The sequence below is a fragment of the Macrobrachium nipponense genome, chromosome 21 (assembly GCF_015104395.2).
Source record: "Macrobrachium nipponense isolate FS-2020 chromosome 21, ASM1510439v2, whole genome shotgun sequence".
In the NCBI taxonomy this organism is placed as follows: domain Eukaryota; kingdom Metazoa; phylum Arthropoda; class Malacostraca; order Decapoda; family Palaemonidae; genus Macrobrachium; species Macrobrachium nipponense.
The window spans coordinates 27,152,691-27,178,761 of NC_087212.1; the positions used below are offsets into that span (position 1 = coordinate 27,152,691).

Sequence of the window (26,071 nt, forward strand, 5' to 3'; positions counted from 1 at the left end):
AAATATTTTCACATATTTTTCAAAAATAGAAACACTCGTCATATGACATAAAAAGTAAAAAAAATCACCTGAAACATAGCCTGAGTGTATGGAGCGTTAATCATAGATGACATCAACTGTGGATTTTCAATCATTTGTTGCATCAGTGACTGCATTCCTGGACTTTGAAGCATTCCAGCAATGCCTGGAGTACTACCTATGCCAGATGTACTATTAGTAGTGGATGTACTCGTGCCAGTTGTACTACTGGTGGCAGCTGCTGTAGATGACGGAGATGTGGTAGTAGTTGTCGTTGTGGTGGCATCAGGCGTAGATCCACGTGGTGCCCAAGGATTAGGCATTGGGTCACTATTTTCTCTTCCAGCTTGAGCTGCATCTTTAAGATCAACAAATAAATATATTGAATAAATTCAGTATATAAAAAAAAAAAAAAAAAAAAAAAAAAAAAAAAAAAAACTTAGTCTACTAGGCACACCAATGAAAGGATTTTATTTTCAACTTTCTCCCACCCCCCCACAAAAAAAAAAAAAAAAAAAAAAATAAAATAAATAAATAAATAAATAAATACAGCAAGAAGGTAAATTGTACTTCATATTAAAAATTATTAAGGCATGTCCCAAATTTTTTAATATAAACCCAAAAATCATAAACAGCCCCGACTAGTAAGTATGCATCCAGGTGCGCAAAGTGAAATGCCCTAACTGAGTAGAATGCATCCAAGTGCATGCTTAGCCAACTCCCAGATCCTTGCAAATATTCTATTAATTTTCATTCTGTCCACCTTTGTAGTAGACAGAATATACTGCAATTCACTTCTGGATTTATCAGCATTATTTACCAGCGTTTATACTGCATTTAGTGTATTGCACAACTTTAGTATATTCAATATCTGCATAGTATGTTTTTTTGGCATTTCAATTCCAATGAAAATATATCTCAACATACAGTGGATCCTGCTAGATTGTGGTTCAGCAATCGTGGATTCAGTACTTTGCAATTTTTCTGTGAAAGACATCCCCAAATATATCACGGGGAAGTTCACTTAAAAAAAAAGTAGATCTTAGTTTTACCAGACCACTGAGCTGAGGGCTGGCCTGAAGAATTACATTTTTTTTTTTACGTGGCTAGGAACCAATAGGTTAGCAATGGGACCTACAGCTTATTGTGGGATCCGAACATTATATCGACAAATGAATTTCTAATCACCAGAAATAAATTCCTCAGATTCCATGTTGGCAGAGTGGGGAATCGAACTCGCGACTATCGAATCGGTAAGGGAGCACGTAACCCACTTCTCCAAGGAGGAATTGGGGGAAGTCACTACTACTTGGCAGATTTTTTTTACTTGGGAGATTTTTTCATATAGACATTTTCACTAATTACTGTATTTTCATTTTATTTATGTGACAAAATACATTTTTTATGATAAAAGAATAAATTTACTAATTTTCAGAAATTAAAGTAAACAGCCAAATATTAATCAAATGTTAAAGTAAAATCCTTAATACTTATTTATTATCATGGAATATGTACCGGATAACAAAAACCATGTTCACCCCTCCCTTCTCTCTCCCTTTCCATGACAACATGCACTTGGTTGCAGGGGTAGGAAGTAACCAATGACAGTTAAGCTTGTAACTCATGCTTTGTATGTACTGTCAATATTGTACAAGTTATATTTTTATTTCTCTCATTCTCTCTCTCTAAGATGAGAAAGAACTTTTATGCACATTATTATTATTATTATTATTATTATTATTAAGGCACACAACCGCAACCTCAGGCTTCTTCCTTTTTGGCGTCTTCTGTCCACATTTCTCCATAGAAATGTCTCCTTCTTCTAGTAGGTGGTCTTTTCTGTCGCCACCTTCTGGTACTTCCTCATTGCTTGGAGACTAATGACGACATCCCATTGTGCAACCTTTTTGGGCGGTAATTAATTTCAACACCTTTACTGGGCGTGATTAATGACGTCGCTGGAAGTGTCTGGCTTCTGCTGACAGGTCAAGGGTTAATCAGGAGCTTTATCTTAGAGGAGCAGAATGTAATTTTTAAATTGCCGCTAGCACGATAAACATCTCCACTTGTTTGGGTTATTGTCGCCAGTAAGACAAACACATCCGTTGCTTAACGCAACTCTATCTCTCTTATTCTTTTCTCTCTTTTTATATCTACCCTATTTTCCTACACTGCATATTGATTTTTTTTACCTCATCCACTAAGGGTTAAAGTAGTTAATTTACTATACGTGTATGTAGGTTTATTTGTTTTGCATGATAAATAAATGTTAACTAATTTTCAAATACAGGCAGTCCCCGGGTTACGACGGGGGTTCCGTTCTTGAGACACGTCGTAAGCCGGAACATCGTAAAAAATCCTAAGAAAACCTTACTTTTAATGCTTTGGGTGCATTGAAAACTATGTAAACTACATTCTTATGGCATTTTTCATAAAAAAAAAAAAACCTTCAAATATTGATTATTTTGCATTTTTGGTCATATTTCATCTGCCAGATGAGCGTTGTAGGCGTCGTAACCCTGGAACATGCGTTGTAACCCTGGAAATAATGTCTGATGAATATAATTGAAAAGTGTTGTAACCTCGGAACGTCGTAAGCCGAGACCGTCGTAACCCGGGGACTGCCTGTAGTAACAATGTAAACACAGCACATTTTTAATTCAGAAAAACAAAATAAAGCAAATCATAGTAAGATTTTAGCTAAATAAATGTGGGTCAGTTGCTACAGAAGTAAAAAACCTGGAACAGGGCAATCCTCGAATGCCCAGGCACATATACTGGACGAGTCTTCAAAGATCCAGGGGAATCCATAACTCAAACCACGCAAACACACACACACTGAGAAATAAAGGGCGAAACAAAGGACTGCCTTAGGGGGAGAAAGCAAAACCATACGTATCTCTAAGGCGGCAAAGAAAAGACTGCCCAGTCACGCAGTACATGAATGGCTTCCAAGCTCACAATGCATCGGACGATCAGGGTTGCCAGAAGTCACGGATTCCTTGCTTTTCATTCTTAAGATTGATCCGACTGGTTACCAGCTTGCGCGGGAAATAATCCTATTGTCAAGACTGTATTTAAAAAAAACTGCGTTTTTTTAAATACTTTTTCGAAGAGTACTTCCACTTCTTCAATACAAAATTGGAAAGCCACTATCCCTTTAATAAAAACATTTCAATATTAAAAAATACAATATAAGTAAATATCTGCATTAACTTACCAGAAGCTGTATTATTCCCAACTAAGGACGCAAATGGATTTGAACCAAACTGTTCTTGTGCAGCATTCAACATAGGTTCCTGTATATCTCTATACATACGTTGTAAAGCACTATATCCACCTGTGAAGACAAGAAAAAATCATCAGCATAAAAATACTTGAGATTCTCTCCAGTGACTATTCCTGATTAGGGGGGAGAGAACCTTCCTTCACTGTCAACATGTTATTGTTGTTGCCTTAGTAAGCTTGTAAGATCACTATTATTCATCTAACAGTGTTAAATTATTCATAAAAATGATATTTTTATGATAAAATAATGTTTTATGTATACTTACCTGGTAGTTACATATAGCTGTAGTCTCTGACGTCACGGCAGAATTTCGAATTTTGCGGCAGTGCTAATTGACTGGTCAGGTGATTCCCATACCCCCTCCCTCTACCGGGGAATGTAGAACTACCACAACTAAACCTCAGAATTTTGATGCCTACCTGTCCATGTGAGGGGAGGTGGGTGGGCTCTAATGATGTAACTACCAGGTAAGTATACGTAAAACATTATTTTATCATAAAAATATCATTTTTACGTATGCAACTTACCTGGTAGTTACATATAGCTGATTGGCACATTTTGGAGGTGGGGCCATGGCAGCTAACCATATTTAATGAGGAATTTCTATTGGAATTTAGTAGTTCTCTTTTAGTCCTGACCTTTTAAGATAGCTGACTTGAAGGTTACTGCCTCTTAAGTCTGCCGATCTTGAAAGCCTTGACGAAGTACATGGAGCCTTGCGTCAAGCTATATACACGTACCAGCATTGGCGGGGTATATGGAGCCGCGCACCAAGCTATAGAAGTGTACCAGCATTGGCGTGATATATGGATCCGAGCGCCAAGCTATAGACATTTACATGTAGTCTAGGGCTAACCGTGGACTGACATGCGATAATTATACGTCTGCTCATGGAGCCGTACACAATAAACAATAAGGACAACAACAACATGGGAATCACCTTAACCTAAATATTTTTACCCTTTACCTAAATGGACTGTAGGGTACCACTAGTACACTTCCATAACCTCAGACACCCTTAAAAAAACAACACCAAAGATCAAGTTAAAAATTATTAGGAAGGATTGACTTCCTTTCTTCCCTTACCCAACACCGTGCCAGTTACTACAAAAGGTCCCAATGTGGAACAGTTTTCGTACACTGCTTGAATCTCCGTTAAATAATGTGTTGCAAACACTGACCTACATTTCCAATACGTCGCATTGATAATGGCGTCTAAATATAAATTGTGTTTATAAGCCATAGAAGTTGCAACAGCTCTGACTTCATGGGCCTTCACTCTAGCCAGATCAACCTCTGGTTCTCCTAGTATTTATGCATTATATTATTAAAGTGTTTGAATGATGCTAAAGTATTTCAATATCCGAGGAAACAGTAGTAAATTTCCCCACAATGAGTTTGGGTACATATGTATATCTAAGATGACTTAAATTATAAAAGCCTTTTATGTATAAGCTAGCTTTTGCAACAACACATATCTTACGAAAAATTACTTATGTGAAGATGGTTTTAGTAGTACAAATGATAGTTATTGTATCGTTAAAAATATCAAAGTGAACGAAGTCGCAAAGTCGATTCTATGTCATGTTTTTAACTTTAACGTATAGTGGTATGAAAAACACCAGTGTGTCATAGTGATGCGTCATCAATATAGTGGTATGAAAATACCACATGGTGTTGTAGCGATACGTAATCACAAAGTACAAATCCTTTTCCCGGACCATCCTCAGAATTTTACGACTCTTCAACTTCAAGATCGATATGGTGAAATATATTATATAGTCATACTTATTGTTAAAATTCACAAGTTGAACTGCAAAACATTATTATATTTTGATTGTTATGTACATATATTTTTTGTGTTTTACGGAATGTTTGTTTTGAAAATAATACCTATTAGTGAACATATGGTATTAATTGTCCCACTATTTTATTATAGGTGATCTTAATTATCTCACATTCATTTAACAGTATTATATTAATATTTATTTAAATAAACTGTAATTAATAAATAACAATAATGAAAAACATAAAGGGAAAAAATGTTTTTGCTGCAGTAGTGGTGTTTGTTTGATTATGCATCTGACCTAACATTTCCGAAATCTGAAAAATTCCAAAAACCGAAACATCGGAATGTGTGTACTGCACATTTTTTTAAACACGCACACAATGTCTACACATTTACTGATACCCGTTGGTGAAAGACTCAAATTACAGTACGTATGTATTTATTCCTGAGTGAAGGAGAGAAGAGAAGAAGGAGAGAGAGAGAGAGAGAGAGAGATAGAGAGAGAGAGAATAGAGAGAGAGGAGAGAGAGAGAGAGAGAGAGCGAGAGAGAGAGAGAGAGAGATGATATTAAGGACTCCAAGGCGTGTTATTTTTACAATTATTTTATTATCTTGGGATTTCTTTTTAATCTTGAGATTTTCTATTCAATTCTCGAGATTAATAAGAAAATTACCGTAACTTGACTAGCATCAGCACACATCTGAATGACTCGGCCATTAGCAGGCTAAACCACCAACCTTATGAACTTGCATGATACATGAGATACATGACAAAACACAAAACCACTGTTTATTGGTGAAAATTTGGGGGTCGCACGATATGGAAGATTGCACGTTATTCGAGTATATACGGTATGTGATTTTTTTTAGCCTTTTATGGAACAAAATCTAGCAAGAAATTGCCATTCCCAGTTGGCAACACTGGCCTACTCACGTTTGTCCAAGGTTTGTTTGTTGTTGTTATGAAATGTGGTGTGCGGCGTGTTCTTTAAATTGTACCCATATAAACGAGTTAATTATGTGGCATCCAAAAGCCCTGATTCTTTTACTCTTATGGGAAAGACGCCTAAAGGTCAGATGAAGGTTTTTACATGGAATATACTATTAACGTGTTGTGACGAAGGGAAGAGATGTTTCGCTGCATACTGCTGGTAGCATTATCGTTATTATATTACTGGATTGCACTGCAAAATCGTCGCCATCTTTTATCAACATAGATTGTTGGTGAGTACCCATATGATTTACATAATTTTGATAGTTCTCTTACCACTCATCCTCTCTGTCCTTGTAAAAAAAAAAGAGGCCCACCATGCGTATGTAGGCTTCTAGCTGTAATCCCTAGGCTAGTAGGCTACATATGTACAGTAGTACATATACTACATTTATTTTTTAAGGCTAATTTTGTACAATAACTTTAAAACTGTCTTGAATTTAGTTTTAGGTGATAGTTGAAAACATATTTGGTGTTTGAACTAAAGTAGGCAGTTATAAACATTGGAATAGTGGTCTTGGGTGGGTTAACTATTAAAGTAGGCAGTTTTAAGCAATTTTTGAGGGGGGTATCAGGATAACACGGGTATTTACTTATCACGGGGGGTTCTGGGCCCTATCCCCCGTGGATAACGAGGCCCCACTGTATATCTAGATTCCAAGAGATCATCTTATTTCCTTCCTGTTTCTTTGTATCAAAGGATTTTAATAAATCTGACAGTTCCTGATTGTTCGAGACATCCATTCCCCTATGCTTGAATACTGAGGATAGCATGGCCCTGTATCCTTTGATAGTAGGAGTCGAGTTTCCTTTCTGTTTTAAGGAAAATAAGGAAGTCTGCCATTTGAATTATAGAGGTTTTAGTATACGAGACTCCATGCTGTTTACACCAGGCCCTAAAAATTGACCATTTTGCCTGGTAGACCGCTGCTGAAGATTCTCTCCTTGGCCTGGCAATAATAGCCCGTGAAGCTCGTCTCGAAAACCCCTTCTGTCTGAGGGTACGCTCGACAGTCTGAATGCAGTCAGACGTAGAGCGTGGATATTCACGTGGAATCTCCTGAAATGAGGTTGCTTGAGTAAATCTACTTGCTCTGGAAGTTTCCTCGGGTAGTCTATTGGAAGGTCCAGGATCTCCGCGAACTATTCTCTTGCTGGCCAGAATGGAGCTATTAACGTCATTCTGACATTTGCGTGTTGCCTGAACTTTGTCAATAGTGCCCTGATCATTTTCATTGGAGGAAAGGCATAGAGGTCCAAGTCCGACCAATCTAGCAGCATTGCGTCTAAAGCGAACGCTTTCTTGTCGGGTATGGGGGAGCAATATATTGGCAATCTTGTTGTCTTTTCCGTGGCAAACAAGTCCACTAGAGGTCTTCCCCACAGATTCCACAACTGCTGGTATGGAGGAGTTATGAAGTTCCATTTGACAACGTCTGTGAGAGAGAGAGAGAGAGAGAGAGAGAGAGGAGAAGAGAGAGAGAGAGGAAGAGGAGAGGAGGAGAGAGAGAGTGTGTGTGTAATTGCTGTACGGATGGTTAATGGCTGAATTGGTTGTTGGTAGGTTCTGGGCTGTCTGCTGGTCCTGTTGATTGTTGGAGTTCTGTGTTTTGAGTGTTTTTGAGTCAGTTTTAAGCGAGTCTTTGGTGAGAGCTGGTGAGAGTTAGTGGTGTCGGAAGCAGTTATTTGAAGGCTTGGAAATTGGTTGTTTTTTGTGTTTTGTTTTGTTGTATAGTTGCTGTTAAGTTAGTTTTTTTTTGCTTAGAGTTGTTGTGCCTGTGCTGTTGTGTTGTTTGTGCAGTGGTCTTTTGTTGTTATATGTGATTTTTTGGTTGTTTGCTGTGTTGTTAGGTTGTGGTTGTGTTTCTTGGTTGTTTGCTGTGTTGTTTTGTGGTTGTGTTCCTTGGTTGTTGTTGTGTTGTTGTTGAGTTGTGGTTGTTGTGTTGTTGTTGTCATTGGTTGTTGTTGGGATGTAGTCCTTGGGTGTTGTTGTGTTGGGTTGTGGTGTTGTGGTTCTTGGTTGTTGTTGTTGGTGGTGTTGTTGTTTATATCTCTGTGACCTCAACAGCGGACAGCACAGGATCGATAGCCCTGAGTAACTGGATTGATTGGTAAGTACATGTCTTTTGTTTTTTCATTTGTTTTTGTATAGTGTTGGTAGGTACATGTGTTTTGTTTTTTGTTTTGTTTTGTATAGGTGTAGGTCAATTGTCCTGCTGTATTTGTGTAATGAAGAAAGTGTGATTGAGGGTGGATTTTGGCAGCTGGACTGATTAGGTATATGTGGGGGGGATTCTGCAGCTTGTTTTTGAGCTTGTGGTTCCGCCACACTGGCATACCTGTAAGTGCAGAGTCCACTCTGTAGGTAGTACCTGATTTCTCCTGCTCAAGTCGTCCGCTCTTACATTGTATCTCCCCTGTACAAACCTTGTAAGCATTCTTGTCCGATTTTCTTTTGCCCAGATGAGTAACTCCCTCGTCGCTTCGCACAGAGAGAATGAGTGAGTCCCCCCTTGTTTCTTGATGTACGAGAGAGCTGTGGTGTTGTCGCAATTGATGACAACCACTTTTCCCTGTACTTCCTTGGCAAAGGCCTTCAATCCCAAATGTATTGCCTTTAGTTCTTTTAGATTTATATGCCACTGTCTTTGACTGTTTGTCCACAAGCCTGACACTTCCTTCTTTCCCAGCACCGCTCCCCATCCTTGATCCGAGGCGTCTGAGAAGAATGCAAGGTTGGGGTTCAGTGGCCAAAGAGACAGACCCTTCTTGAGTCTTTTTTCTAACCTCCACCAAAGGAGATCTTGCTTTACAGTGGTACCTCGAGATACGAAATTAATCCGTTCCGAGCCGGCCTTCGTATTATGAGTTTTTCGTATCTTGGAACACATTTTACATGTAAAATGGCTAATCCGTTCCAAGCCCTCCAAAAACACCCCAGTAAATTATATTTCCAGGCCTAAAACACATGTTCTAGGGTTACAACGCCGATCCGACAGAAGAAATATGACTCCAAAAAGGCAAAATACTGTACATACTTGAGTAATATTCAACTGCATGTAATGTTCAACCACATTTTTACTGCATATATTAGGACTTTAGCATATGTCCCTTAGCAATAAGCCTAGCCTATGTTAGTGGTTGCTACTGTAGCCTAGTCTATGATTCTGACATCTAAACCTAAGAGCTAAAAGCTTAGAATATGCCAATAACATGTATAAATAATCAGTATGTACTCATTTCAAATAATTATTAATTAATCATTAACTATAATACACAAACAAACAAAAAACAAACCTTCCAATCAATTGTTTACATTCAGCTCTTACCCGTCTTACGAGTATCGAACGAGCGCCAAGCAATCATTTTTCCTACACACAGTAAGCCATAAATTGTCATTATTATCTCTCTTCAACTAATGAAACTACCAAACAGTATAATAACCATTCATTTCTATTCTTTATTCTATCTTTACCTAATGGAGATACCGAGTTACTGACAGCTATAATGAAACATACGTATAAGTAACGTAATAATAAAACAGAAGAATTCTAAAAAATACGTATTTGTTGGCAGTCTGATTTATTTTATATTTTATGATATCTAATTCACAATTTCTTTATTAAATGTATTGCATGTACTCATTTCAAATAATTATTAAGTAACCATTAACTATAATAAACAAACAAAAAAAAAGCTTCCAAACGTCTGTTTACATCCAGCACTTACGAGTATCGAACGATCGACAAGCAATCACTTTACACAGTAAGCCATAAATTTTCATTATCTCTCTTCAACTACTGAAACTACCAAACAGTATAATAACCATTCATTTCTATTCTTTATTCTATCTTTACCTAATGATTTTTTTTTATTAAATGTATTGCATGAATAAGTTTTTCAATTTACAGCATCCTTTTACCAATAGAATACTTAAAGCACAAGGGGTAGATGCTGACCAATAGGAGAGCAGGACCTTATGGGGTGACTAGCATGCCAGGCAACCCAAATGGGAGAGCGGGAGGATGGTGGCGAGTTTACTCAGTTGGCGGCGCGGGAGTTTTAAAATTGTTCTCGGTGGTCCGGGCGAATCTCGGGACTTTACAGCAACAACCTTTCGTATCTTGAAAACTTTTTGTATGTAGAGCAGTAAAATTTTTCGCATTGGCTTTCGTATCTTGAGTTTTTCGTAAGTAGAGCCTTTCGTATCTCGAGGTACTACTGTATTTCCTCCGTTATTGGAAAAACAAAAGTGTCTGGGACTCTCTTTCTTTCCCAACTTGCTCTGAGGAAGAACTGAAGCGGTCTCATGTAGAGTCTTCCCAGAGTTACAAACTGTTCTATTGACGCTAAGGTCCCCAAAAGACTCATCCACTCGTTGGCTGAGCATGTCTTTTTTGCTAAAAATTGATTGACTTTTCTCAGGCATGAACTCGCTCTCTGTTCTGACGGAAAAGCCTGAAAAGCTACTGAGTTCATCGTCACTCCAAGGTAAGTTAAAATTTGGTTCGGAATCAGCTGAGATTTTTTGAAATTCACTAGAAGACCCAGCTCTTCTGTCAGTTGAATTGTCTTCTGCAAATCCTTCACACACCCTTCTTTGGACTGTGAACGGAACAGCCAGTCGTCTAAATAGAGCGCTACTCGTATTTCTTCTAGGTGTAACCACCTTGCTACTGATGAGAGGGCTTGGGTGAATACTTGTGGCGCTGTGGATAGTCCAAAGCATAGGGCCCTGAACTGGTATGTCCTTCCCTGAACCCCGAATCTTAGGTACTTCCTCGAGTCTATGTGAATTGGTATGTGGAAGTACATGTCCTGTAGGTCTATGGAAGCCATCCAATCTCCTTGAGGAAGTGCTGACAAAACCGACTGGGTGGTCTCCATCGAAAATTTTGTCTTGCTCACAAATTTGTTCAGGGCACTGACATCCAATACTGGTCTCCACCCTCCCGAAGCTTTCGGGACAATGAATAGACGATTGTAAAAGCCTGGGGTGTTCTGATCTTTTACCAGCTCTATCGCTCTCTTTTCTAATAGAGCCGACAGTTCCTTTCTCAACGCGCAACATTTCTCTAAGTTTGACGAGTAAGCTGTCAAAACTATCGGTACCTTTGACAGAGGAGGATGTTTTACAAACGGAATCGAATATCCTTCCTTCAGTACCGACACTGTCCATGGATCTGCTCCTCTTCGTTCCCAAACTTGCCAGAACTCCTGGAGTCTGGCTCCGACTGGTGTGTGAAGGATTCCCTGCTCATTTCTTAGAAGTTGTTGTCTTATTGGGCTTGGGACCGAACCTAACTCTAGGCCTCGATCTCTGCAATCCTCTTGTTGGTACTCTGCCCCGAAAGGGCTTCTCCTGCTCGACAACTGGCGCTGGGCGTACACTCGAAGTCGTTGTGCCTTTCAGCTTCTTAGCCGACTGAGCTTTAAAAGGTCTTGAGTTGCTTTCTGGACCAGAGAGGCAGAAATTTCAGACACTAAATCCTTAGGAAAAAGGTTACACCTATCAAGTGGAGCAAACATAAGCGCCTACTTCTGGGTTCTTGTTACTCCCTTAGATGTAAATGCACACCAAAGCTGACGTTTCTTGAGGATCCCCACAGTTCATAAGGAAGCGATTTCAGTCGCTCCATCCCTTATTCCTTTATCAATACAGGACATCACATTGGAGAAGTCACTAAAATGTTCTTCTTATTACTTCCATAAGACTGACAACCACCTTCAGCAAATGATCTAATTCGCAACTCGTAAAGAAAAGCTTCGCTGAATTCAAAGCAGAACGTCTGGACGAGTCCACTAGGCTGGAGAAGTCTCCATGAGAGGAGGCAGCGCCTCCCAGGGAGAAGGCTTCCCCAGTTTTGTACCAAACTCTGCTCTTAGTTAAAAGTCTCGAAGGAGGGAAACAAAACACGGTCCTACCTTGCTCCCTCTTTTCTCGCAACCACTCATCCATCTTTTTCAACACCTTTTTAGCTGAAATCGACAAAACCAGCTTAATGAAAGTCGAAGAATCTGGTTTAGTATCCCTAGCATACTGGGATTCAGGTGAGGCGGGAGCAGCTGGCGAAAAAGATTCTGGAAAGTTTTCTGGGAAAAAGTTGAGTAATTGTTTGTATGCCGACGACCGAGTCTCCTTCTCGCCTTCTACTGTTTCTCCTTCTGATGCTCCTGCTGATAAATTGTCCTCCACTTGTTCTTGATCCACTGGACAGTCTAACTCCTGCTCCACCAACTGCAGTGGCTCTTGAGACTCCTCCGGCAAAGTTCTAATTAAAGAAGGCGTAGAAGTAAGAAGTGGTTGCTGCTTCTTACCAACTACCCCCAAAATATTCTTTAATTTTTTATTCATTTCTACTAAGAATTTATTAGAATGACCTGAAGAACCCAAAACTTGACTTGGTTTCGTAAACTCTCTCTGTTCCGAGTCAATCAAGTCAGGCGTATGGCGCCTGATACTACCGTATCAAAACGCTTGGCCGAGTCCGAATCCGTGTGTCTGGTAGCTTGGCGTTTACGGCTGCTTCTTGAGAAGCCAGGCGCTTTGGCATCTGGTGTAACACGGTTGTCGTGTCATCAGGCTGGCGCTTCTCTACTCGCGTAAGTTCCTTCTCTTGTCTAGGTACATCAGACTGGCGTTTATCAGTCACCTCGCGACTGGAAGACTTATGCTTCCTCCTCTTCTTCAACATCGGTCTCTACTTCCTCAGAAGTCGAAGAGAACGGTTCCGGCGCCTCCCAAAAACTACACAACGGCTCTTCCACAGAAGCCGCGATCTTCTTCTTGGGAATTGCGGCTGGCGAAACTTGTCTCGTTCTCTTTAGTGGACGAGATTCGTCCTTAAACCTCCAACCTCTGCGAGGCGAATCGTTTGCGCTTGAAGAAGACGAAAGACACTTCTGTGATACTCCTCGAACACCTTTATAGCATTGCTCTTCTGCCTCAGCCGAACTTGCGGCAGAATCGCCTGAGGGGACGACTGCTCGGATGTCAAATTCCGCTCGTCTCCCTTCGGCTTTCGGCATGCCTCCTCCCAATGTCCGGGGAGTTTGGCAGGGGCCCAGGCCTAGGAGAACGAGAGGACCAAACAGCCGCCTCCTCCACTGCACTATCACTTAACACAACACTTTTCTTATTTTTATCTAGCATCAAAGTATGCACAGATTCTCCTAATTTATCCATTGCTGCCATAAGCACGCTAAATCTTAAATCCATCTGTTCCCGTAAGCTGGCAACAGTGTCGGGTTCAGGAACAACGGTGTCAGGGTCAGGTAATATAGGCTTGGGGATCTGGGTTAGACATAGAACAAGGAAAATCCTGACTCTCTAATTCCTGAGAAGCTAAGGAAGAAGTCCTAGATGAAGCTTTCCTTAATTTATCTTTTTCTAGCTTTCTCATATAACTCTCTAACTCCTTCCAGCCTTTATCAGTCAAATCCTTACATTCATCACATGTTAAACTTTTGCTACAGTTCTGACCTCTGCAATTAACGCACAAAGTGTGCGGGTCTAACCTAGCTTTAAGTAACCTGGTTTTGCAACCCTTGCTGCAAACCCTAAAGTGAGATCCCGAATCTGACATTATAAATTTAAACTCTGATGAAAATCACACAATTGTTGCCTATCTGGCTAAATAAAGATAAATAGCAACTGCCGAAAGCCAAATCACAGAGTACGTCACCAAAACGATGAGTATCCGTCGTGAAAAAACAAAGAAATTCCACCAAACAAAACCGGTGTTCCGGTTGCGACGGCAGAAAAATTCTGGGGTTTAGTTGTGGTAGTTCTACATTCCCCGGTAGAGGGAGGGGGTACGGGAATCACCTGACCAGTCAATTAGCGCTGCCGCAAAATTCGAAATTCTGCCGTGAAGTCAGAGACTACAGCTATATGTAACTACCAGGTAAGTTGCATACGTAAAACCTTTTCCTTTGTGATACGATTGACTGATTGATTTTTGGCTACTAAAATTGGCTTTCATATGACAAATCCTTCAACTACTAAATAATTATTAATAATAGTAGTATCAAAAGCATAAGTACTGTAGAGAACATTTTTCAGCTACAGTAAAACCACCTTATTTGCGTTCTCATCATGGATTTTTCTGTGATGCCTAGCTATAAATTATTCGTGAAAAAATCAGCAATGAGAGTAATTTTCTGTTGCTAAAAGAAACTAATTTATTAATGGAATTATTTTTAACTTTGTACATAATAGTTTATGATATTATGATACAGTAATTCATATTTCATTGAGAGAGAGAGAGAGAGAGAGAGAGAGAGAGAGAGAGAGAGAGAGAGAGAGAGAGAGAGAGAGAGAGAGAGAGAGAGCAGCTTGGGATGAGAGTCACTGTTGAATAGCTTGAGAGAGCAGCTTAGGACGAGCGTACTGTTACTAGCTTAGCTCGAGAATAACATAATGAAATTTGTATTTTAAATATTTTTATGGTGATAAGAAATGAAACATGGATAGTGATAAGATATTCTCTTGTGTACTGTTATAATGTGATAATCATTGAGTCAACTATAAAAGTTGTATTGAAGCAGTTTCGTAAATCGTATTGAAGAAAACACAGTAAATAGTGAATCTTGCTCTATGGTAAAAATGTTATTGTCATGATACAATAAAGTTTTATGCATACTTACCTGGCAGATATATACTTAGCTATAGACTCCGTCGTCCCCGATAGAAATTTGAATTTCGCGGCACACTCTACAGGTAGGTCAGGTGATCTACCGCCCCGCCGCTGGTGGCGGGAATAGGAATCATTCCCGTTTTCTAAGACAGATTTTCTCTTCCACCTGTCTCCTGAGGGGAGGTCGGGTGGGCCATACACCGTATATATCTGCCAGGTAAGTATGCATAAAACTTTATTGTATCATGACAATAACATTTTTATGCATTCAACTTACCTGTCAGATATATACTTAGCTGATTGGCACCTTTGGCGGAGGGTAAGAGACAGCTAATTTACTGAAATAGACAGGAAACAACATATGTTGTAGGTAATAAAAATAAAAAACCTTGATTCCTAACTGTGTTAGCGAAAGACTTCATGGCTACTGCCTAGGAGCCCGTATCGCTTCAAGAGCCTCAGCAAGGTAGTGACCTCATGCTAAGAGTTCTTGATGGTCTGTTACAGGGGTCTTACCCACTTACGCTTTAAATAGTGGGATGCAAATACTGAATTGCACCTCCATTCTCATGGACATATTCTTAGTAAAAGAAAGGGAAGTTGCCACAGCCCGGACTTCGTGAGCTTTACTCCCAGCAGCTTTAAAGAGTTCTCTTGGCAATTCCTGTGAACTTCGGTAATCACATTTCTGACAAAGAACGCCAGTGCGTTCTTTGACATAGGTCTTTTGGGGTTTCTTACCGAACACCAAAGACTTTGTCGACATCCCTGAAGCTGTGTCTTCTTTTTTAAATAGAATTTTAAGGTCCTGACTGGGCAAAGGGACTGATCCAACTCTCTACCTACCAGAGAAGAGAGTCCCTTGACTTCAAAACTTCAAGGCCAAGGTTTAGAAGGGTTTTCATTCTTTGCTAGGAATAGATCCTGGAAAGAAATAACAGCCGAGTCTTTTTTTAAATCCCACCCGAGAGTCCAAAGCGTGCAATTCACTGATCCTCTTAGCAGTTGCGAGAGCCAACAGGAATATGCATTTACTAGTAAGATCTCTGAATGAGATTTTATCTGGAGGTTCGAACCTGTCCGAAATCAAGAATTTTAGGACTACGTCAAGGTTCCAACTCGGGGGAATAGAAGATCTCAATTTCGTAGCCTCGAAAGACCTGATGAGATCATGAAGATCCTTATTATTTTCCAGATTCAGCCCTCTGTTTCTAAAAACAGCTGAGAGCATGCTCTTATATCCCTTGATAGTGGATACGGCCAATTTCGACTCTTCTCTTAAGAAGAGGAGAAAATCCGCGATTTCGGTCGCAGAGGTATTGGAAGAGGACAGCTTCTTCGACCTGCACCATCTACGGAAAACTTCCCACTTCGATTGGTAGACCCGCAAGGTAGAGGCTCTGCGGGCTCTAGCAATTGCAGTTGCCACTTTCTTTGAAAAGCCTCTCGCTCTGACCAGTCTTTCGATAGTCGAAAGGCAGTCAGGGAGAGACTTTGGATGTTTTTGTGGAACCTCTCGAAGTGGGGTTGTCTGAGCAGATCTGTCCTGTTTGGTAGAGATCTGGGGAAGTCCACCGTCCATTCTAGTACCTCTGTGAACCAGTTTCGGGAAGGCCAGAAGGGAGCAATTAGAATTAGTCTTGTTCCCTCCGATGCCACAAATTTTCTTAGTACTTCCCCCAGCAATTTGAATGGGGGAAAGGCGTAGGCGTCTATGCCTGACCAATCCATGAGGAAAGCATCGATCGCCGGGGCTCTGGGATCTTCTTCTAGCGAGCAGAAGTTGTCTATCTTCCTGGAGAGGAACGTTGGCCAAACATGGTCGATTCTGGGGTCTTCCCCAGAGGGACCACATTTGTCTGCAGACTTCTGAGTGGAGCATCCACTCTGTCGGGAGTACTTGGTTCTTTCTGCTCAACCTGTCTGCCCTTAGGTTTTTTACCCCTTGAACAAACATTGTCCGCAGAATTATGCCCAGTTCCTCTGTCCAGGTTAATAGATCTCTCGCTATTTCGTTCAGTGAGAAAGAGTGAGTACCCCCTTGATTCCAGATGTAAGCCAGAGCTGTGGTATTGTCGGAATTGACTTGAACTACTACTCCTCTGACTTCCGCTTCGAAGTATTCCAGGGCTAGATGAATAGCCAGGAGTTCCTTCGCATTGATGTGCAGTGTAGCCTGTTGTTTGGTCCAGGTACCCGCCACTTCCTTTGGACCCAGTGTTGCTCCCCAACCTGTTTCTGAAGCATCGGAAAACAACACTTGGTGAGGATTCCGAATCAAGAGGGACACCCCTTCGTTCTTTGTTAATGGGGTTAACCACCACTTCAGGTCGGATTTTATCCCCTATTGAATGGGAAAACAGTCTGACAAGTCTCCTGTCTTTTGACTCCACATTTGTTTGAGATAAAACTGCAGGTCTGAGATTTAATCTCCCTAGGGAAATTAACTGCTCTAACGAGGAAAGGGTGCCCAGCAGACTGAGCCATTCCCTCACCAAGGTCCGTTCTTTCCCTAAGAAGTTCGAGATTTTTTCTAAGCCTCGAGCAATTCTTTCTTGTGATGGAAACGCCCGAAAACCCCGAGAATCCATCTGTATCCCCAAATAGACTATGTTTTGTCTGGGGATCAATTGTGATTTCTCGAGATTCACGAGTAGTCCCAGAGATTTTGTCAAATCCAAAGTCTTCTCCAAGTCCTTCAAGCACTGAAGTTCCGATTTTGCTCTTATTAGCCAATCGTCTAGATAAAGGGATATATTTATCCCTTCTAGATGTAGCCATCTCGCAACATTCGTCATTAGCCTCATGAACACTTGAGGGGCCGTAGACAAGCCCTGCATTATGAATCGGAGATATTTCTTCGATGATGGATGCAGGGGGACATGAAAGTAAGCATCCTGTAGATCTAAGGAGACCATCCAATCTCCTGGACGAAGAGCCGCAAGAACCGATTTTGATGTTTCCATAGAGAACTTTGTGTTCTCTACAAATCGGTTCAATGCACTCACATCCAGGACCGGTCTCCACCCTTCCGAGGATTTCGGAACCAGAAAAAGACGGTTGTAGAATCCTCGGGAATGCGGATTCCGAACCAATTCGATGGCCTCCTTTTCTACCAGTTGCAATAATGCTTCTTTCTTGGCAGGGTCCCTGTATTGGGCTGACAGTTCCCTCGGGTTCGTTGTCAAGGGAGGCCTGTCTCGAAAGGGGATCACATATCCCTTCGTTACCACTGAAAGGGACCATCTTTCTGCCTCTCTCAGAGTCCATTCTTCGGAAAATTTCCGAAGTCTGGCTCCTACCGGTGCTTGAAGGACTGGTGTCTCATTTTGTTTTCTTGATAGGTCTGAATGAAGACCTACCTCTCTTCTGTATTCCTCTCTTCTTAAAGGAGGGTCTGGAAGAGGAGCTCCCTCGAAAGGTCTGTTGAGGAGTACGATTCTCTCTCTTAACAGGAACCGAAGTCCTTGATTTCTTTGCAGACTGGGCCAAGAGATCTTGCGTGGCCTTTTCTGTCAAAGAATGAGAAATGTCCTTCACTAGTTGTGCAGAAAACAATTGGTCCGAAAGAGGAGCATAAAGAAGAGATGACCTCTGAATGGGAGTAACTGCTTTCGTCAGAAAAGAACTAAATAAGATTCTCTTCTTCAGAATTCCAGTTCCAAAAAGCGAGGCCACCTCTCCTGATCCATCTTGAACCGCTTTGTCCATGCAGGACAGTACACTATAAGGACTTCTGGGCTAAGAGATTCATTCTCTTGAGTCTTCTTGGCCAACACCCCAAGGGACCAGTCTAAGAAGTTATAAACTTCTAAGACATTAAACATTCCCTTGAGGAGATGGTCCATCTCAGAAGTCCCCCATGTGATCTTTGCCGAAGACAAGGCTTGTCTCCTTGACGAATCCACCAGATTCGAAAAATCTGCTTCGGCAGTGGTAGGGAGAGCTAGACCCAGTGATTCGCCCGGGTGATTAGCATCTCCCGTCTCGTACCAGATTCCCTTCTTTCCTGATAGTTTGGAAGGAGGGCAGGCAAAGACTGTCTTCCCCGCCTTCTCCTTGGATTTAAACCAATTTCCTACGAATCGGAGAGCCTTATTCATGGAAATGGTTGGCTTCATTTTAATGAAAGATGATGGCTTCGAGACCTTAGTACTTGTAAATAAAGACCTCGGAGAAGGCTCTTGAAGTAAGAAGGCTGCCAGCGTCTTGTAATCTGACAAACCTGGAGCCAAGTGGTCTTCTGAGTCCGAAACTTCTTCCAAATCCAACTCCATTTCCGAAGAGGATTGTTTATTTTCAATAGGAGACGGGTCTCTTGCAACATCTGCCCCACTCTCGCAAGAACGACGGCCGCCTGTGCGGCAACTTGCGTCCCTACGAGAGATAGGTTGATCCTGCAACACGACCTTATCCTTCTCCTGGCAAGAGCAACGGCCGCCTGTGCGGCACCTTTCTCTCCTGTCTGAGGAAGGATGTCCTCTCCTATCGCTTTCCACGGAACCACCCATATCCTGACAAGGGCTACGGCCGCCTGTGCGGCACCTAGATTCCCTGTCAGGTAAAGGTTTATCCTTCCGAAAGCTAGACAAAACCTCCTGGCTTAATTGTCTTTTGGAAGAAGTCCGTATCTTCTGGCGCCTGGATGGCGCTTCTGGCTCATTGCTCTTGGTTGGCGCTCGTGGCTCATTGCACCAGGTTGGCGCTCGTGGCTCCTTGCGCCAGGCTGGCGCTTCTGGCGCATCTGACGCTTCTGGCTCTTCTGACTCATATGGAGCTTCTAGCGCATCTGGCGCATTGCGCCAGGTTGGCGCATTCTTCATACTCATCCGAGTAGAATCCGCAACTTTTTACATTCGTTTCTTCTTTCCTTCCCTTCGTTCTCTTTATCGGAAGGAAAGAGTCCTTTCCTCTGGGAGTCTCCTTCGTAAAAACTCTTACTAAAGCGGAGAGCTGCTCCTGTACATTCAGTAGAATTTTCGCAGCAGCATTCTCTTTCTCCTTTCCCGATTCAGGTGAAGGAGGTCTAGAATAGGAAGGGGACTCCGATTTACGTTTAGGAATTAATTTGCTTTTCTTCCTTTCACATGGAGATCCATCGGAGAAAAGCTCAGGGCTTGAATTCACAGTTGGAGCCTTCCAACTCCTTTTTAAGGGGCGTGACAGTTCATCAGAGCTCCAGCCCCTTACATTAGGTGAAGAATCTGAAGACGAAAAACACTGTTTTAGGATGCTTTTTCGGTAGCGATCCTTGGCAGTTCGGGTCGTCACAGAATCTGCTGAGGGGACGCCTGATCGGTGGGGATTCTCCATAACCTCCGTAAGACTTTTGACATTCCTTCTCCTCTGGGCCTGTGAGCTTGGAAGAGGTCTAGGCCTGGGAGCGAGATGAAGCCGATCAGACGCACCCTCCACTGCACTAGGGACACTTAAATCACTATCACTGTGCTTACCTTGTAACGTCAGCATTTTACATTCCATCCTTTGCAGTGCAGCTTTAAGATCTGCAATTTCCGTTGCTGGATTTGCAGTCTTAGTACAAGAGGAAGAAGATACAGGTTTAGGGTTAGGTGTTAATTTAATTGACTCGTTAGAACGAGACCTACTTACGCTTCTGGAGGAAGCCTTCCTAGCCCTATCCATATCCAATTTCCTTAAATAGGAATTTAAATTCTTCCATTCTTCCTCGTTCAAACCTACACATTCATCACAGGTGTTAGATATTGAGCATTCAATATCTAACACCCCTTACAAACTGTGTGAGGATCTACCGAAGCTTTCGGTAGCCTCACCATGCATCCCTCATTTACACACTGTCTTCTAACCGTAAAGCTAGAATCCAACATTATGAGAAATATCCAAAAACCAAGTCCAAATAACAGTCCACGAAAGAGTATGCCAAACCAAAGATCCAATACGTCACCAAAATAACCGGCTTAGAAGATCAATAGCGATGAAAAAACACGAAAATCAAATCAGGAGTAACAACAACAATGTTGCTGTCACGGCCGATAGAGAAAATCTGTCTTAGAAAACGGGAATGATTCCTATTCCGGCCACCAGCGGCGGGGCGGTCACCTGACCTACCTGTAGTGTGTGCCGCGAAATTCGAATTTCTATCGGGGACGACAGAGTCTATAGCTAAGTATATATCTGACAGGTAAGTTGAATGCATAAAATTCGCGATTTCGTTAATTTTCCGGGATATACATAGTATTTGGGCTCCACAAAAAAAGTAAGTAAAGTGATTTATGACAGAATTTAGAGGATACTTACGTAAAAATACATCGGTAGTTTGTAGAACGGTGTAACCACTATCACATTGTGTAAAGATAGTATGTACGAACGAGACTAGGTTTGGTGACCTCACGGTGGTCATACATACTTTTTCGTGAATGAATATACATTTATGATAAAAAAATAGTTACTGTACTGCTTAGAGTACCATACTGTTATATTAATGTAATCACATCAAAATAAAGTAATCATTGCATGCTGTAAACATGTAAAGTGTATTTTTGTCTTTTGAAAAATGCATTCCCCAAGGAATTATTCCTTGAAGATGCTTTTTATTATGAAGATATGCCAATAATATATAAGATAATAAGATATGCATTTTATTATGAATATATGACAATAATATACAGGCGGCCCGCGGTTAACGGCGCAATCACTCAACGGCGAATCGGTTTTACGGCGGTCGTCAAAAATATTCATTAAAAAAATAAGGCATTTTAAAGGTATCTTTACGGCACAAATTTCAGTTAACAGCGCCGCTAGCGCCGTTGTCTAATGAGTTCATACATATGTAGAAATGCCGTTCAGACCATAAAGGTTATGCAAATTATATTAACAAATTTTATGGAGAGTTATTACGTAGGTATTAGGGTAAAATATATGTCTCTGACGCTGTTCTATGCCGAAAATATCGAGTTACATAAGTGCAAATTTAGCTATGAATGTGTCGATTCATAAATGTTCATGCTTTTGTTTAAAATGTGTATGAAAATGTATTACGTGAAAGGCATTATTATTTCTGTACAGAAATATGATACAAAGGCAGCTTTTGAAACTGCCCTTCACGTTATCAAATACGATGTTTTTCATGTTCTTTCTTGTAAGCCGCCGCCTGCCGCTCTTCCGAAAATATAATTTAAAAAAAGTGCAAATTAACGATCGATGTGTCGATTTTATAAATGTTTATGCTTTTATGTTTAAAATGTATATGAAAATGTACTACGAATAGGGTATTTTTATTTCTGTGCAGAAATATGATAAAAAGGCAGCTTTGGAAACTCCGCTTCAAGTTATCGACTACGATGTGTCGATTCATAAATGTTCATGCTTTTGTTTAAAATGTGTATGAAAATGTATTACGTGAAAGGCTTTTTTATTTCTGTACAGAAATATGATACAAAGGCAGCTTTTGAAATAGCCCTTCACGTTATCAAATACGATGTTTTTTCATGTTCTTTCTTGTAAGCCGCCGCCTGCCGCTCTTCCGAAAATAGAGATTTAAAAAAAGTGCAAATTAGCGATCGATGTGTCGATTTTATAAATGTTTATGCTTTTATGTTTAAAATGTGTATGAAAATGTACTACGAATAGGGTATTTTTATTTCTGTGCAGAAATATGATAAAAAGGCAGCTTTTGAAACTCCCCTTCAAGTTATCGACTACGATGTTTTTTTCAAGTTCGTTCTTGTATGCCGCCGTCTGCCGCTCTTCCGAAAATATCGTAAAAAAAAAAAAAAAAGTGCAAATTTAGCGATCGATGTGTCGCTTTTTCAAATGTTTATGCTTTTATGTTTAAAATGTGTATGAAAATATATTGCGTAAAGGTATTTTCATTTTTGTACAGAAATAAGATACAAATTAAGGCAGCCTTTGTAACTAGGCTCCACGTTGTAAGGGGATGGTTTTTCATGTTCGTTCTTGTCCGCCAGTTCCGAAAAATGCATTATGTTATTTTATTAATTACGCATATTTTCCATAAATCCTTTAAAAAGTTATACATTATTTCACTGTATCCAAGAATATTGTATGTATTCTCATATTATTGTATTTTAAAATACTACGGCAAACTTAAGCCCGTATTCCGCGGAGCGGCCAATGTTGTGGTTTGAAATCAGCTGATGAATACGAGTCTGTTTCACCATAACGCAATTCTGAGCGAATGCTCTTGCTTCTAGTTAGCATAAACGAATATCTATATACTTGACTTATATGAGACAAAGTTATTTTTCCATATACAGCGTGTTTTTAGGTGGAAATATTTATTGAATATGTCTCGTTGTGAATGTGAACTACTATTTATTTCGTTATATTTATTGAATATGTCTCGTTATGAATGTGAACTACTATTTTTTTTCGTTAACAGATTACGTTGGCGGCATGTTTATTGCGTAAAAAATTATGTGATTCCGTTCGCAATACGTAATCTTTTATATCATCGTAATACGAACTTTACGTTATTTATCTTATATCGGTGTGAAACCAACAGTAAAATGTGTTCTTTCAAGCACAGTAGTTTTGATTAAAATGACAATTTGTCCAAAATTGCATTTTTCCTAACTATACAAACCTGAGGTCCTTTTACAATAGGAAGGTACTAGCGGCAGCTGGATAGGTCGTAAGCTTTCGAACAAGGGGTTCGGTAGTTAACTGCTTGTCCGACAGGCGCGCGCGCGCGACTGGGAGGTAAACAAATCACTTTTGCTTTTGGCCCATTATTCCACGAAGGAATGCGTTCGGCTAGAACCATCGAGCATAAAGAATACGCTCGAGCAATTATATTTAAACGAAACGGATTTCGGTAAATACAAAAGCTGATTTGGTGTTGTCATGACAATACCAAGTATCTAAAATCGAAACTTATAACTGCTGGGAGGTTGCAGGCAACCCCGAGTTGCAGTTCAATTAAGATACAATTCGTCTCGGTCACAAACCGTAGAGTTAACTACGGTATGCTCCTACCCCCCGGACAATTCAACTGTTAAAAGAATCATGTCGCGAGGGTAATATACGTAGTATATTTGTAGGTTCTGTACCACGACCTCCATCCTAAATTCTTTTCCTCTCGAGGAATGAGAATAAGGATTGGAGATCGACCGCCTTCGTTCTCTAGTCAAGAGAGTGAAGGAGAAGTCTTTCCCAAAGGAAAGCTTCAATGGTGAACAGAATACCGAAGACGATAGTTCAAGCCAAACTGGAAGTTCCCGTCCGTTCTTCTCTATTCCAGGTTAATCGCCTACTGTGAGATACTCTTTTTTCAGCAGCAGTCTTCTTCCAAATGCTAGAAATTACAGGAATTCGAGCATAAGCGAGGTTCCCGATTATCGTGTAACAATTATCGGGGATTCTAGCTCACTTTGGACCGTGGTCTCGCCTAAGTGTTTGGAGATCGTAAAAAACTTGAACACTCTGAGTGCGCTAGAAATTCCATAGAATTCTAAGCACTCTGCGAAACCCCCCACCGAATTCGTCAAACGATATCGGCTGGTGGTCCTCTCGATTCCCGTAGAAATCGAGAAAGGGGCAGGATCCCTCCTCAACGACCGGGGCTTACGTCAGGCAGGACCCGAAGGTTCCCCCGGTAGCGCAGCCCCTAACGTGGGATCTTACAGAGAAATCTCTGTAGGATCCCTCCCCTTTCCCTCGTAGCCGTAAGGAGAGAGGGAATGGGGGAGGAATTGGATACTGGCTCGCCTTCCCAGCGGAACTAGCAGTTGGAGAAGAAAAGGAGCAGCCATCGCCTTACGGCGATGGCCTCTCAGAGCCTGGGAAAACGTATCGTCAGGAGAAAACGTTTTCCCGAGGAGGGTTACGAACTCATACTGTAGGTAAGGGTCTGCCGCCACTGTAAACGTCGTCTGGGTGGGGCTGATCAACACCTGACAGGAGAGAGCCGATACCGTCCTCCGACTCATTCCAGTCCTCGTCGAGGTCGAAACCTCTCAGGAGGACCAAAGGGGTATTCAAATACGGCGTCCGAAGACACGTAGAAACGCCTCTGTCGCAGTAGAGGAGGTGAAGTAGCTTGTTTGACCGGCCAGAACTGAGAGAGCCTTCTTGTCCAGAGACGAGAGACTACCTGGTTCAACACAGTCGGCAAGCTCCGATCGCGGCAGACCCACCGTCGATTTGGGTTCCCTCTCGGGCCCCAAAACGACTCGAGCCGAGACGTGGCTCTGCTGGTGGGAGCGGCGATCCTTCCCCGAGGTCGTTGTGCTGACGAATCAGCGCCATAACCTCGGCAAAGTTCCTCTGGATCTCGGAAGTCACAGCATCTTGCAGAGTAGGACCGTTAAGCCCTTGGAACAAGAGCATATTCCGAGAACCTTCCTCCTAAGAAGGGGGAACAGCGACAGCCCTCTCAGTCTTCTCCATCCACTTGCGCATACGTCCTGGACGGTCCAAGAACCGTGCCTGGCACGTAGGGCGTCGTGGTGGGATCATGAGGGGCGCACCCCTCACGATCACTCCTCAATACCTCGCTCCTCCCGGTGTAACCCGAGGAGGTTGAAGGTACGGGAGAGGCAGGCCTGACGCTCCCTCCTCGCTCGCTGGCAGAACCAGCAGGCTTGGAGGGCTGCAGGCAATCGTCAACCCGCGGTGGCGATCGAGCTGCAGGCCTGGTCGAACCGTCTCGCTGTGGAGAACGGCTGGACTGAGCACAGCGGCCCCGATCTCGAGTGTCAGAAGAGCTGGTGCTGGTTGCCGTATCCGATCGCTCTCTGTGAGAGCGACGGTCAGGCGACCTGCAGGCTCCACTGTCACAGTGAGACCGGTGCTTGTCCTCACGGCACGTCACGTCGCTGGTTCCAGCCGTGGCTGGCACCGGCGAACGGGGGGACCTCTTCCCAGCCTCAGCCCGTGGCCGGTCGTGGACCGTCACGTCCCCGGGTAGCCAGCTGGTCGCCGCGAGAGCGAGAGCTGGTCTGGTGAGAGTCGCGTGAGCGGCTGTCACCAGTCTTCCGCCCCGTGCCGTGAACCTGACGCTGAGCGGGCTCAGAGGTCTGGTTCCTGGCTGCACGGTCGCTGGTAGGCGACCGTACACTCGGTACCTCCCGCGAACGAGAGGCCGAGACGGACCCTGATGCAGTGGCAGAACCACTGACACCAGGCGAGGAAGTACCGGTGTTAGCCGGTACCCCTCTGGTCCCCGTAGTCTTCTTCCTTGCGGAAGAAGAGACGGGCCCCGCTCCCGAAGGAGCAGGAGGACCAGCGGAAGGAACCCTCCCGTCCCACCGAGGTGAGACGGGTCCCGAGAAGCTCCCGAGGGAGACTTCTTAGGAGGAAGGAGGCAACCTTCTTCTTCCTCGGCTGTGAAGCCTTAGAAGTCG

At 42.1% G+C, this 26,071-nt stretch overlaps 1 protein-coding gene across 1 annotated transcript in view; it reads right to left on the bottom strand.

Moving 5' to 3' along the window:
* LOC135197860 (ubiquilin-1-like) overlaps positions 1-26,071 on the bottom strand; it is a 130,303-nt gene that overhangs the window by 24,875 nt on the left and 79,357 nt on the right. Inside the window, exons 5-6 of the mRNA XM_064225041.1 lie at positions 3,239-3,358; positions 69-376 (exon numbers count right to left, since the gene is read on the bottom strand). Of these exons, the coding sequence (XP_064081111.1) occupies positions 69-376; positions 3,239-3,358 (428 nt within the window). The remainder of the gene's footprint in view (positions 1-68; positions 377-3,238; positions 3,359-26,071) is intronic.